Source organism: Paramisgurnus dabryanus, chromosome 1, assembly GCF_030506205.2.
Source record: "Paramisgurnus dabryanus chromosome 1, PD_genome_1.1, whole genome shotgun sequence".
Lineage (NCBI taxonomy): Eukaryota > Metazoa > Chordata > Actinopteri > Cypriniformes > Cobitidae > Paramisgurnus > Paramisgurnus dabryanus.
Window position 1 is genome coordinate 28,158,970 of NC_133337.1, and position 15,812 is coordinate 28,174,781.

A 15,812-nucleotide genomic window follows, 5' to 3' on the forward strand; every position below is an offset into this window, starting at 1 on the left:
GGTGGAGTCAGGCTCTGACCAGGGGTTTAGTTACTCTTTAAGGGCACTGAGTGATTTTCTCCTTTGCTTTTGTTCTTTGATGAACTTTCGCATGCAAATTAAATTATTACCAGATGTTCTCTAAATACTACAGAGCTGCATTAAAGATAAAAAAACATTATTTTAACCGCTGTAAAATTATAAGATAAAAAAATATACACATGTTGAACACATGTTTTAGTGCAAATGAATGATGGTGACATTGTAGATTATTATATTAAGGTGCTTCACATTATAGTCCAGATGTTTGTGTTTTGGTTTGGGGTGTAGTGAATGTTGTGGGATATGTGTGGGGATTTATCAGTTCTGGCTGTTCAGGAGTCTGATGGATTGTGGAAAGAAACCGTCTCTCAGTCGGCTTTTATAGGACAGCAGAGAAAGCAATCTGTTTGTCTGGTGTCGCTCATGATCTTTCTGGGTTTCCTCACACACCGCCTGGTGTAGATGTCCTGGAGGAAGGGAAGCTCACCTCCTACAATGTGGTGGGCAGTTTACACAACTCTCTGCTGAGCTTTATGGCTGCCTGCAGTGTTGTTCTCGAACCAGACATTGATGCAGCCGGTCAAGATGCTCTTCACAGTGCAGGTGATGAATGATCTGTGGATGTCTGACCTCGTCCCAAACTTCCTCAGCCACCTCACGAAGAAGACGTGTTGGTGTGCCTTTATCTCACTGCATCTGTGTGAGCCGACCATGTGAGATCGATGTGGACGCTGAGGAACCTGTTTCCCATCAATGGAAATGGTACATTCTGAGCTCCGTCTCCTAAAATCAATGACTAGCTCTTTGGTTTTGTCAGTGTTTAGTGAGGGGTGGTTCTCCTGGCATAATTTTGTCAGAGTGTGCACCTCCTCTCTGTTTCATTGTTGTTTGTGATCCTAAAACCATTGTGTCATCTGCAAATTTGACAATGACGTTGGAGCTGTGTGTGGCTGTACAATCGTTATACTAAAACTAATGCTATTTAATAATTCTTGTTCAGGCTTTAAGCAGTGGTTCAAATAAATTTAATTTGATGTAACAAATTTCTATAACAAGCTTTGGGGCCTTCAGGGCTCGATAGTAACTGAAGTTTCAAGAAGCCCTCACAGTTCAAGAGCCTTGTTTTTAGATAATAGGTGAAGAGCCTATGAATTTAAAAATCAATAAACATTGGTGGGTTTTCTGTAACACCCTGGATTGTGAAGCCTTGTGTATGGATGTTTATCATTGATTGTTTACAGCAAAAATCTTCATCAAAAAATCTTCATCAAAATCAAAGTGCAGTAAAATCAGACATCAAAACATGAGCCACAGTGAAGATTCCTCAACATTTACTGATGATTTGATTGACAGATCTGTGACTGACATCTAGTGGATAAATGAAACATTACAATATTAAATGACCTGAGATGCTGCTGTAAGAATGTTATATTCTGTAGATATTTTGATTGATTTACTGATTGATTTTATGTAGTCATGTTTCATATTCTGCAACAGATTTTATTTTTATTTAGGTTTTGCAACATCTAATGTGATTTTAATTTATTTTATTGGTCAATGTATTTAATAGTTTTATTTAATTACAGAGATATTTTCGGAGGTGTGAAGTAGTAAAGTATTTTTACTCACTACTCAACTATCTGTACTTTATCAGTTTTACTCTCTTATATAAAAAACTTTTACTTCTCTACATTTCATAAATACAAGTTATTTTTACCTTTAATACTTAAGTACAATAAATGTAGTACTATCTTATATATACTCTCAAGTAAAAGTAATTAAGTATTAAATGAAGTTTAATATGAAAACTATTGGAGTAAAACAAAAAACACTCTGGTGAAAAACAGATTTGAAATAAAATACTTGAGTAAAGTAAAAATATTTGAGTACTTTACAGCTCTGGATATCTCTGTGTTTATATTAAAGTGTATGAGTGTGTGTGAAGTGATCATAAAGTTTCCTGTACATCTGCACACAACAGGATTTGATGCTGAATAGATACTGAAGTGTTTCATTTATTTGATGTAAATTTATCTTCACTCTTGCAGGTGTTTGTCTCCTCTGAACATGGAGGGAGGAGCGTCGTTCATCAGCGCTGACGTTCTGCTGATATATATGGAGAAAATCAAAAATATCTCTTCTGATTTGTCACTCAAGTTGTTTCATGATTTCCTTTCTTATTTCTAATAAGGTAACAGAGAGCGTGATTGGTCTCTCTCTCTCTCTCTCTCTCTCTCTCTCTCTCTTTACATTGACTTCTCATTATTCTCTATCAGTCTGTGTGTACAGTAGAGGATTATGGAGATCTGTCTCACACTCATTTTACTCTCCTCTACAGTAATGATCATTACTGCTGGTAAGTCATATTATCAATAAAATGAAAATATTTTATACTAAATATTAATAAGTATCAATATAGTTATTAATGCTTTTTGGTTCTTTTTTGTGTATCAGAAATGAATGTGAGGTTGGTGAATGGTGGCAGTCGTTGTTCTGGTAGAGTTGAGGTTCTTAAAGGTCGTCAATGGGGAACAGTGTGTGGTTATAATTGGGATCTGACAGATGCTGCAGTGGTGTGTAGAGAGGTGAACTGTGGAGAGGCTTTACAGCCTACATATGGGGCTTACTTTGGAGAAGGATCAGGACCAATCACAAAGGCTGATGTGCTCTGTAGTGGATCAGAGTCCTCACTGAAGAACTGTAGATCAGACGACTCGGTTATTCAGCACTGTTCTCATTCTAGTGATGCTGGTGTGATCTGCTCAGGTGAGCTTCTCTAAATATTTTCCTGTTACTTCATGACGAATAACAACATCATTCTGTCACAGGACACACAAATGAAAAATACTTTGATTATATTCCGGTTTAGATTTTTGTCTTCTGAATTCAAAATACAACATTTTTGTTAACATTTTATTTAAATCTATACAATAAATTTGCAGTCAAAATATTATCCAAAATCATTTATTTCATGTATCAGACTGACTTCACTATAATGTGTTAAGAAACATTCATAAATGTTTCTTATTTTTCATTTATTTTCATTAAGAACACATCAAAAAGTTTCCAGACTTGTTATTGGGGATTGGTTGTCTTCTGGAAGGATCTTTCAGTAACAAATCCAGTTATAATCTTATGTTCTGTTTATCTTGTTCATATAATCAGAAACCATAAACTATGGAAGGTTTGCAAGACTTGTGAATGGACCTCATCAGTGCTCTGGAAGAGTCGAGCTGCTTCGTGGGAACACCTGGATGTCAGTGTGTGATGCTGTGTTTGATGATCAGGATGCAGAGGTTGTGTGTAGAGAGATGAACTGTGGGGTTCCTGTACAGCTGCTGGGTGCAGATACTTTTGGTAAAGGAGAGGGGCAGGTGTGGACACAAGAGATTCAATGTAGAGGAGATGAATCACTCAGTCGATTATGTTCATATGCTTCACGTAAAGTAACCTGCTCTCATGACTATGATGTGGGATTGAGATGTTCTGGTAAATATCAATGCTGAACCTTATTATAAAGAAATCTAATATTAGTTTAAGCAAATCATATTGAAAATATTCAAAAGGCAAAACTTTTAAAGCTCTTGAAAAAAAGTAATGTATTTACATAAAATACTTTGTTCCAGTCGGGCTCTTGTTGGTTTTTCTGTATCAACAGTTCAGTGATGCTCCTCAACTTTAATACACGAGCTGCAGCTCTACTCTTAAAAATAAAGATGTTCAAGATGTGATTATATTATTAAAACTAAACAACATTCAGATTTGATATCATTTAACATGAAGGAGCACAGACAGAGGAAAAATAGAAAGTGTAACTTGGTATAGGTTAAGGCAGGGATTCCCAAAGTGTGGTACGCGGGTGCGCGAGAGGAAAAATGTAATGGCGGTCTGTTTCTTTAAGTGGGATTTTTCCATACAATAAATAAATAAAAAAATTAACAGTAAACATTTCCTTTTTAATCGCTTTTATTTTAAATAAAAAACTATAATTTATTAGTTTTTGATAGAACCCTGCTGAAAAAAACAGCTAAAACCAGCTTAAGCTGGTCAAGCTGGTTTTAGCTGGTCTCCCAGCCTGGTTCATAGCTGGTGTATCATGCTGGTTTAAGAGGGGTTTTGGCGACAATTTTTAGCTGGTCAGGCTGGTTTTAGCTGGTCAGGCTGGTCTTAGCTGGTCAGGATGGCTGGTCTTAGCTGGTCAGGCTGGTTTTAGCTGGTCAGGCTGGTTTTAGCTGGTTTAAGCTGGCCAGGCTGGTTTAAGCTGGTCTTAGCTGGTCAGGTGGCTCGTCTTAGCTGGTCAGGCTGGTTTTAGCTGGTCAGGCTGGTTTAAGATGGCCAGGCTGGTTTAAGCTGGTCAGGCTGGTCTTAGCTGGCCAGGCTGGTTTTAGCTGGTCAGGATGGCTGGTCTTAGCTGGCCAGGCTGGTTTTAGCTGGTTTAGGTTGGTCTTAGCTTCTCAGCCGGCATTTCAACGTTGAATCAACGTCAGGGATCAACGTTGCATCAACGTTGAATTACCTTTTGGTTTTGCAAAGTGAATCAAAGTTGACTTCACAACGTGGTTTCAATGTTGATTTCACAACATTTCAATGTTGTTTCAACGTCAGACTTTCAACATAGGTGAATCAAGGTTGATATCGCAACGCAGTTTTAACGCACTTTTTAACACTAAATATAGATTTTTAAATTTCAATACTCACCAAATGATTTGCTGTATATATCATGTTTTAGTGTAATTATTACAAGAATGCAACTTGCTGCTCATTACCTACAGTACAACCCCATCCATAAAACTAAACACCTAAAGTAGGTAAAGTTTGAATGTGAACAATGGCATGTGCCTTTTCTAAATAAACATGAAAGCAGCTGTTAAAATTGATCTTTTATAGATAAAAACAAATTCTTTCAAACAGTTAGGTTTCCAGTTAGTAGTGCGAAAGTGGAATATTCCAAATACAGAATAAAAACATAAAATATGAAAACAAAATAATATTTAAAAGTCATTTTATTCATCTGAATAGAAAAAAAATATTCTAGGAAAACTGCAAATATGAATTTTGTTGTAGGTTTAGCTCACAGTCTTCTTATGGCCACCAACACCCTTCCATTCTGGCTCATACTGTACTTAAAACCTTATGACAGCATCTAAAGAGGAAACAAAAGTTATTTAATTTTCAAAAAATGATGCATTTTTAGCCAATGTATAAAAAAATCTTGTTATTGCACATCAGGGTGTTTGTGTGTTCTTTAATGGTCTGTCTAGAAACATAGCATAGCCATCTGATGAAGGAAGAAAGCTGTTGTGTTTACAAAGGTGACAATAAGCTTCAATCAAGATCACCTACAGTGCATTCAGAAAGTATTCAGGATAGACCCCTTTCACATTTAAATTTTAAGGTGGTTGCATGATACTGTAATTGTTTAGATATTTTCCTCATAAATCTACAGTACATACCCCATGACAAAGTAAAAACTAAATTTTAGAAACTTCTGCAAATGTATGAAAAAATAAATATTATATTTACATTATACAGATCATTTGCATCAATATCTGCAATTTAGCTCAGCTGCCTCCAATTTCTCTTGATGGTTGCTGATGGGTTCTGATGAACACATGAAGATATTTTGAGAATGGCTGTAACCAAACTGACCGGAAGCACCATTGACTTCCTTAGTAGGATAAAAGAATACTATAGAAGTGAATGGTGCTTCTGATCGCTTTGGTTACAAATAAATCCAGAAGTTGCAAAGATTGCTGTGTCATACCCAAAAAGACCTGAGGCTGTAACTGCTACTTCAAAATGTGCTTCAACTAAGTACTGAGTAAAGGGTCGGAATACTTAGGTCATATCAACTTTAACCCCCCCCCCCCCCAAAAGAGATGCTGAGCAGAGCAAACATTGACTGGTTGCTTTTTGTGCAGTCCCTTACCAATAAAAGCTAAGATGGACTCCAGACCTTCTGGACTGTCTGTGAGAGACTTCAAACTCGCCCAGACCAACAAGGCATCTTGTTAGCAGACATCTCGACCTGATCAAAAAATTTGATTAGGAGATGTTCTAATCCTATTTTTAATATATGTTTTACAAACTTACCACAGGTGATCTGGCAAAGCAAAGACTTATAAACAGCATCTTCCCAAATCTCCTCTTCAGGCTCATCTTAGCGATCATTGCATTTGATAAAGTTTGGAAAAAGAAAAACATATTTCATTAGTATAGAATCATAAATGTAATGTTTTGGTTAGAAATACAAAAACTGTGGCCCAAGTACAACTTTGAAAGAAATAAAGAATGTTTACATTTTTTGTCATGGTACACTGTCACTTCATTACTTTTTGAGTGGTACAGATTGGGCATCTGGAAAGACACATGACTTCACCTCTGTGTATTTTATCACAATTCTTCAAATTGCATGGTATTTAATCTGCCTACAATATAAAACACATAATAAAATAAAAAACAAAAGAAAATATAAATTGTGAAATACAAAACACTGTATCTTAGTTATTATGATTATTAGAATTTGATCTGAACACAAAACAAATACTAAATGCATTGTAATGTTGTAGGGGAGATGCTTCAAAAATAAATTGTAAATTATTGATTTCTATTACAACATGCTAGCTTGGTGGTGCGTTACAATGGTGGGTGGTAGCTCATGGACATAGCCATCATTTAAAAAATTATGATTAAAACCATAATACATAAAGATAGAAAATAATGCTGTTATGTACACCACCACAAAGACCAATTTTATATGTCAATATGAAGCCTCTCTAAAACCTGCATCAACATCCACTCTGAACTATGAATTAACTTGTGTCTCTGTCTATTGAAAACAAAGGGTTTGAAATACAGTATGTAAGCCTACATACTGTAGAAGGAATAGTGAAATACAAAAGAAATTAATTGCTTTGCTGAACAATAACCATTGTATCCTAAATTATTTTCTTATATTTTCCTAATGACAATGAGAAACCAGATATGCACTTTTTGAGCACTTGTGTTTTGGATGCCAATATAAACACAAAGTAATAATACTTACTCTTCAGCCAATGGAAAACATCAAAACACAACAAGAAAATGACCTGTAAAGAAAAGTGAACATAAATATACAATAGTTATTAATCCAGAATTAATGGCTCCTGTTTAAATTCTTAACAGTTTTAACAGGCTACTGTAAACTGTGTGCCCGTACTGTAAGTTAAATAACCTTACATTTACGCGTCAAACCCTACATTTAAATAAGTTGCGTTATAATTAACTAAACAATGTCAAATACATTTGAAGAACGAGGATAACACATTTTTATAGAAGGTAAAGACAAATAAAAGATATGCACTACATTAGCTCAGATGCGTCACGAGCTCAGTCAAACCACTGCATCAACAGTCAACATTAAAGTTCAGAATATTTTAGTCATATCGAATTAACTGTTACTAAAAACAAAATAAACATAACTGTGAACTTATTTTAATGACTTAACCAGGAATTAATAAAAACTTACCTTAGAATTTGCCATAGAAATGAAAACTGTCGTCTGAGGTAAACGGTTAAAATCCACTTTGAACTCACGAGGACGGAGGCGCGCGCCCGCAAATACGTGTGTTCGAGTTCTTGCTGCGCTGACAGGTTGATAACGTCAATGTACCGCGAGAGTGTAATTTCTTGACTCGCTCTCGCGATACATTGACGTCATCAACGTATGATGTCGGTTCTCGCAGCGCAGCATGAAGTCGAACATGACTAATAATAACCATAGCTAATAACACATAACAAAAGACAAAATGTTAAAAAAACAATAAAGATGGTAAAAAGATGTCCCACGTCCAGAAGAACTGAAAATTAGAACTTGTTTAACAATAAATATTTCTTCTATTAAAATAAACAGAAATATTGTGCTTTTAAAACATAGCTTTTTAGATCTTCATCCGGGGGTGGGTTCAATTATTTCATAAACATGCATGCACATTTTGTTCTAAATGGACAGAGCTTTATAAAAAAATAAAATAAATGTTTTTATTATAATAAAAGTGTAGTAACTGGTTTTTGATTTAACAACAACAATAAACATAAAAAAATTATCTGCTAAGATAATAACAACCAATGATAATTATTTTAATAATTTCATAATAATACTTATTTTAATAATTAAAATATTTAAAAAAATTATTAGGCCCTACTATGATTAATGGCAAACTAATGGGGGCTAGCTAAAAAAAAATATGGGGCATGTGTGGGTTTTCTGTGGGCATGCCCACTAAAAACCCCCATGGGGCTCAAAAGGGCAAAGTCATAAGGAGCCTGCACGCCTTGCCCATATGGGCCCTGTGTGGGGCCTATTTGGGATGTAGTGTGAGTTTGCCCTGCCCACACTTTCCCACAGTAAACCCCACAGTGGGCCCGCATGGGCATGTTTTGCTTACAAAAGGCTGAGGGAGCTGTCTGTGGCACCGTAAAGAAAGCAGAGAAAAGGTTGGATGTTATTACATTATTAATGGTATTCTTAAAATTTATATTTGAAACGTTATATTTTAGACATTGTGATGAAAATATACTAAAAATAAAACAACCATAATAATGCTTACAAAAATAGCCTAATCCATCTCCTGAATTCATCATATGGAAATCACATGCCCCACCAGTGTAAAAATCAATCAAATAGTATACATAAAATATTTTTATCTTCTTAAACTTTATATAATATGAGCAACCTAGAAAAATATTTACCAAAAAGGCACTTGTTTTGAAAGGGAAAAATAAAGATACAAAAATGATTTATTTGCATGTGTCTAATATATTTTTAACTTGATCAATTACTTTTGTTAAATTTTAAAAATATAAGTATTTTCATAAAATGAGTTTTTACATTTTTATCTAAAGGATTCACAAATTAAAATGTCATAAAACAACCATTTACCATTCACCGTACTGACATTATTTCAATCAAATTTCAACGTTGATTTTTAAGCATTGTATTAACCTTTTGCAACCGTTTACCATTCACCGTTGTTTCAACATTGTATCAATGTCAAGGTTGAAGGTTGGTCATGCCTGCTTGGTGGTCAGGCTGGCTTGTCTTAGCTGGTTTAAGCTGGCCAGGATAGAAGACCAGCTTGACCAGCCAGGCTGGAAGACCAGCTTGACCAGCCCTAGTACCAGCCTGGCCAGGCTTGGAGACCAGCTTGACCAGCCTGGCCAGGCTGGGAGACAAGCTTGACCAGCCTGGGAGACCAGCCTGGGAGACCAGCTTGGCCAGCCGGACCAGCCTGGGAGACCAGCTTGGCCAGCCTGGGAGACCAGCTTGACCAGCCTGGCCAGCCTGGGAGAGCAGCTTGACCAGCCTGACCAGCCTGGGAGACCAGCTTGGCCAGCCTGGGAGACCACCTTGGCCAGGCTGGGAGACCAACTTGACCAGCCTGGCCAGGCTGGGAGACCAGCTAAAACCAGCTATTTCCATCTTAAACCAGCTAAAACCAGCTTGACCAGCTTAAGCTGGTTTTAGCTGGTTTTTTCAGCAGGGAAACGTAGAAGACAGCTGCTGTCTTTTTCTACGCACTGCTCTTCTGTTATGCACTGCAGCCGCAATATGCGTGCCAACTCGTTTAATTCATTCCATATATATGATAAATATGCTTAACTGACTGAAATCAGGGAAACTGTCATGTGGGACGTCTTATGATAAAGTTGTTAGTCACGAAGGAGGAGAGGGACCAAGAGAGAGATACTTTTTTATGGCAAAAATAGAAATAATGAAATGTGACGAGACATGGGCACAGGATACGCGAGCAATGTGTTTTCATGCATGGTAAAGAGACCGCCAATGAATTATATAATAAAATACATAAATACTTACTGTAGAGAACTTATTAAAAGCTTTCATTTAATTTTGTTTGAAACTTGAGCTGTTATAATGAATCTGCAAACTATTATACACCTTTTGTGCGAACAGTAAAGGCTTTCGTTAATGTGTTTGATGGGTCTGCACGTGACGCACTGGTAAACATGAGGAAACCTCTCATATGTCATCTATTAGCTGACGGCAGTAAGTGTACGTTTTTTACCATAGTAAACTCGAATGGCGTCTAAATATCACAGTAGTTAAACGCATACACGGGGGCGCGCATCATCTACGCTGAGCGTAGTTTCAGATGGTGCAATAGGCGTAATATTTTTCACAATGTTGGACTTAGCTAAGCCCGACGTAGGACTATTACACCCAACTTCTTAACGTCCGGCTAGTGCAACCGGCCCTTGGTTATTTGCGCATGATTAAACATGAGTATTTATGGTGAGAAAACAAAGCTTTTTTGGATTTTTTTTTAAAATGGGGATTGGGGGTGCGCCAACCAGGTTGGGACATAGAAGGGGGTGCGCAGGAAAAAAAGTTTGGGAACCCCTGGGTTAAGGTACAGATAAACTTCAGCCTAATGATGATATTTCAGTAATTGATCAATTTCTTGTATTTTCTGTATTGAAAATTAAAATACAAAAAGGTCCTATTTGTTTTTTAATATACTTACACAATTCTTGATATTTATTTTGATACATTTTATCTAAAGTATTTTGTATTTTAAATCCATTTTTATGTCAATCTCTGGTTATGAGCTGTTCTGTATTTCAGTAATCTGAGATCTTTGTCCAGTTTAAACAGTGCTCAGATAAATCTATATAAATATCTGTTCTTTTGTCTGTATTTTGTTATATTCTGTTTCAGTAACCTCTGAGATCTCTGTGCAGGTTACTTTGACCACAGACTGGTGAACGGTCCTGATATCTGCTCTGGTCGAGTTGAAGTTCGATACCTTAATGAGTTGAGAACAGTTTGTGATGCATGCTGGGATATGAGAGCTGCCAATGTCCTCTGTAGAGAGCTGAATTGTGGGATTGCTGTGTCTGTTGTGGGAGTGGACTGGTTTGGAGAGGGATCTGGTGAAATCTGGGCTGATGTGTTTGATTGTCAGGGGAATGAAACAAAACTCTCAGAATGTTCAATCTCTTCATGGAGTCGAGCTGAATCCTCTCATAAACAAGATGTTGGAGTCATTTGTTCTAGTGAGTGAACTTCACTCTGTCATTAACATGAAGTTACTGTAGTGTGATCGTAATCAATCTGAAAATGTCAAATCCTTTCTCCAGATTCCTCTCTGTCTCTTCATGATGGTCGAGTGAGGTTGTCTGGAGAGAGAGAGTGTGAGGGTGAGGTGGAAGTTTACATTCATCAGGTTTGGAGGAGAGTTCTGCTGGACTCCTGGAGTCTCACTGAATCCTCTGTGGTCTGCAGACAGCTGGGCTGTGGCTCTGTGCTGAACTTCACTAACTCCTCTTCATCCAGTGATGAACACAGTTATGAGTGTGTGATGGGCTTCCAGTGCTCTGGGACTGAAGATCATCTGAGGAACTGCAGCTCTCCACAAACTCTCAACTGCAGCGCAACACAACAGCTGGCAACCACCTGCCAAAGTGAGGATAACTGACCTTATTCATCATTGTAGTCAATACCTTTCAAAGACAACATTGTTTTCTCTCTGTATAACAGAACTCACAGGTCAGAGGTCCATCAGGTTGGTGGGTTCTGGTGGAGATTGTGCAGGAAGGCTGGAGGTTTTTCACAAAGGCTCATGGGGTACAGTGTGTGATGACTCCTGGGATATTAAAGATGCTCATGTGGTGTGCAGACAGCTGCAGTGTGGAGTGGCTCTCAGTAATCAGCCAGTACCAGCCTGGTTTGGTCCTGGTTCTGGTCCCATATGGCTGGATGATGTGAACTGTGAGGGGAATGAGACGTCACTGTGGAGCTGCTCTTCACAGGTCTGGGGAGATCATGACTGTAAACACAAGGAGGATGTAGGAGTCGTGTGCTCAGGTAAGAAGTTTTATGGCATGAATGTATTTTAAAGAGGATTACATTTCTTTTTAGTCAAAAAATAATTCTATAATTCTACATAAGAAGCTTATTTCACAGAATTGCAGTTCTTTAATATGCAGTATTTAAAATGCTTTAACATGTTATTTTTAGTTTAGTACCTAAACTCCAAGTTGAAGATTAATGCAAATATCTTTCAATCTAGAGTTTAAAGAGCTCAGGTTAACTGAAGGCTGTGAAGGGAATGTGGAGGTTTTCTACAATGGATCCTGGGGTAATGTTTGCTGGAATCAGATGAACAGAGACACAGCGAGTCTGATCTGTCAAGAGCTGAACTGTGGAAGATCTGCAAGTGAACCCAATTATTCAGATGGACTGAGGTCTCATAATTGGTTGGATTTCTTTAAATGTCGATCACATGACTCCACTATATGGCATTGTCCATCTTCACCTTGGGGACAGGATTACTATAGTACAGATGAAGTGGCAAACATTACCTGCTCTGGTGAGATGAAATTTAAGTTACTGTCTTGTGAGATTTCTAATTATTTTGTGTGTAATGTATTTAGAAACTATAGGGTTTGTGATATTATATTACTGAAATGATATGTTTTATTTGGTTTTATCCACCTTATTTTCAAACATGGAAGTAAGGGATGTGACATATTTCCCTTTTTTGTTTGAGACATTCATTTTAATAGCCGGCCAGTTGTGGGAGCACACATAAAACCTGATTTAAACAGTTATTGTAAATATTTACTACAACTGCCATGTATGACCAAGTGAGAGGATGAAATTAAGAAGTGGCCTGATATTTAATATGAAAATAAATTCAATCATTTTGTGTTGTTGCTCAGGAGTGACGTGTCTTCAATGCGCAACTATAATAGCACAGAAGCATATCAGTATCTTTGAAATGGGAAAGTCAGTCAAGTGTTTGTACAAGGAATAGAGCAAGAATTTGTGTTTTTAACCTTTTCAGGTGATGGTTTAAAATGTTACAACTGTTGAGGTTTAGATGTGGATACAGATCATGGGTGCAAGTCTACCACATACACATTCAGCTCTTGTACGTGTATTATGGTCAAAATAAATGTTTTGTAGAGATTTACAGCGTTTTTATCAGCTATTATGGCAACCCCTAACTGCACAAATGATGCCGGTCTTCCTGGATTTCATAAGAAGCATTAAAATGCCAGTCAAAACAGCACACTTGTGTCCCTCGCAATATACTACCATTAGCTTTAGTGGCTCACCGGAAGTCATGCGCAAAGGAGCTAAAAGATGGCGGCGGCGCGGCGCCCACATTTACGTTAAATATAAGGTGGATACCACAGGCCTGATGAATGCTTTATTCTGATTGGTTGAGAAATGTTCCACAGGTGTTGATTATTTTTCTGTAAAACGCAAACCTGGCCTGTCAAATGTCTTAAAATAACCACCAGAACGATGTTTGTGGTAACCGTGGTATAAGCAGAATAATTGACTCCGGTCCTTTGAATTATTTATTTCGAAAATTCTATGGCCCATCATCAATTATTCCTTACGTGATTGACATTTTCTCATGTAATGATTTCAGAAACGGTGCTAAATGAAGTTCCTCGGAGTAATCTGTCATGTTCTACTTCACCATATCCTCATCAGAGACCATGTTCAAGTATGTTTATGTAATAAATAAAACTGTATAAAATTGTAAAAATCTGTGTTCAATCTATGTGTTTCAGTGTGTTGTTGTAAATGTTGTTTGATGTGTTTGATGTAGATCATCTTCCTCTCAGACTGAGTGGAGGGAAGGGTTTGTGTTCGGGGAGACTGGAGGTTTATCATAACTCTGTGTGGGGTTCAGTCTGTGATGATCTGTGGGACATCAGAGATGCTCAGGTGGTCTGCAGGCAGCTGGGTTGTGGAGCAGCATTGAGTGCTGATGGGAATGAAGCGTTTGGTGCTGGTGAAGGTGTTGTGTGGATGAACAGAGTCGAGTGCAGAGGGACTGAGATTCACCTGTGGGACTGTCCTCATGTCCTGAAAAAACAAACTGACTGCTCACACAAAGAACAAGTTAGACTCATCTGTGGAGGTAAGAGGAAAACAATGAGATAAATGCATTTCAATTTTAGCTAATTACTTCAATATGTGTGTTTTTTTTTTATTTTACAGACTTGTCAGTGTCTACAACTCCTGCCACAACAACAACATCAGCTTCTCCTTCAGTTTCTCAGACAAACAGGAGATCAGTGACTCCTCCACAAACTCCTCCTCTCTTCAATCCTCCAGTGGTTGTGATTGTAATGGGAGTTTTGCTCTTACTGCTCTTAGTGCCGCTGCTGATACTGATTCAACACAACAGAGAGATGAGGAGAGGTACAGAGATCCACACATCACATACAAGTACACATCTGACATATTGAACTACATCAACATCAATCTTACTACAGTCTTGTTCAGTGTATCATCAGTCATGTGTTGTGTTTGTGTGTCTACACTCACAGCTCTCTCTAAGAGGAGACACAGGACTCAGACTGAGGAAGTTTATGAAGAGATTGATCACAGACACACAAACACACACAAACACTTCACTCAGAGAGGTGAGACTTCTGTCTTATTCAATCAAATCAGATGTAGAAATATTAAAGTCAGTCTGATGTTTGTGAGTTGAGCTGATGTTCGTCTATTATTAGTCCTGTTAAACCTCCGGCTTCAAACCACACAATTCCTCCACAGAGCTGCAGGTGTGTGTGTGTGTGTGTGTGTGTGTGATTATTTTTGGAGGTTAATGGGGAGGGGGGTTCATATGCTTGTAAGTTTATATGCAGGTGTGTGTGCGCTTCTTCCTGTCTGTTTGTCTTGAATCCGGTGAGAGATGAGTTCATGTCAGGATACAGGTGTGTGTTTGCAGAATGAAGTTAACTTATATTTTTTAATGTCTAAATAATGTTTTAATATAAATCTAGATAAAATAGGTTGATGTGATATTCTTGTGCTCTGTGATGTAAATGTAGGTTGAGGTTGTTTGTAATGATCAACATGTTTCTGACTCTTCTGCTTCACTTTAACAGGGAGTCTCATCTCTGAAGAACAGCATTCTGGATATGAAGATGCTGATGAGCTTCTCTCAGGTTAGAGGACTGAACGTCAATATTTAGGTTTTGAGTCAAATTAAGACAAATTATTTGATAGTCCTTGGCAAATATACACATTACAGTTCACAATACTAAAGTTTCTGAGTCTCTTACCTTTATAACAAAAGACTACAAGATTGAATATTATGATGATGTCTCCAATGGCAGTGACCTGAAAGGTTTGTGACTTTATTGACTGATCAGACTTCATGGTGTCATAATGTACAAACAGATATTTTGTATTTTGTTTTCAAACATGTTTTGTGTTGATGTAGAAGAGATGGTGAATAAAGTCCCAGCAGAATACTATGATGATGTCATCACTGATGGACTAAAAGCAGACAGTGAGACAGGTGCACTTCTGTTATTCTATATTAAGATGAAATATAAGATCTGTACATGAAGAGAAAATATACTTTATATCTCTATGGGTGTGATGACGTGTGTCTTATGTTATATTTGTAGAAGACACACTTGAGAAGTATGATGATGTCATCACCACAGGACAAAACTCTGATCTTCAAAAAGGTGATTTGACTTCATTTCTAGGCTGTTTTTGTAAGGTAACATCTATTTAAAGTGAAGCTCAGTAAAGATATAATGTAGGTTTATTGACTCTTTGTCATTCTGATGGGATTTGTTGTTTATCTCTTATGTATGTCAACACAACAGAGAGTTATGATGATGTCATCATCAATGGACAGAACTTTCAAGGTGTAATAGGTGAGTTACACAGAAGTGCACATTTATCAAGCAGTACATCTAAGTTTCTTATGTATGTCTATTATAGCATTAATCCAGTCATT

The 15,812-nt window shown here is 37.3% G+C and overlaps 1 protein-coding gene across 1 annotated transcript in view; it reads left to right on the forward strand.

Annotated features, from left to right (window-relative positions):
• The window catches only part of LOC135778983 (uncharacterized), a 55,056-nt gene that overhangs the window by 19,080 nt on the left and 20,164 nt on the right, over positions 1-15,812 (forward strand). The window contains 15 exon segments of the mRNA XM_073812798.1: positions 2,476-2,787; positions 3,187-3,510; positions 6,025-6,031; positions 10,778-11,076; positions 11,161-11,484; positions 11,561-11,887; positions 12,093-12,392; positions 13,650-13,964; positions 14,045-14,275; positions 14,377-14,472; positions 14,944-15,003; positions 15,135-15,185; positions 15,282-15,359; positions 15,472-15,534; positions 15,679-15,729. Coding sequence (XP_073668899.1) covers positions 2,476-2,787; positions 3,187-3,510; positions 6,025-6,031; positions 10,778-11,076; positions 11,161-11,484; positions 11,561-11,887; positions 12,093-12,392; positions 13,650-13,964; positions 14,045-14,275; positions 14,377-14,472; positions 14,944-15,003; positions 15,135-15,185; positions 15,282-15,359; positions 15,472-15,534; positions 15,679-15,729 — 2,838 coding nt within the window.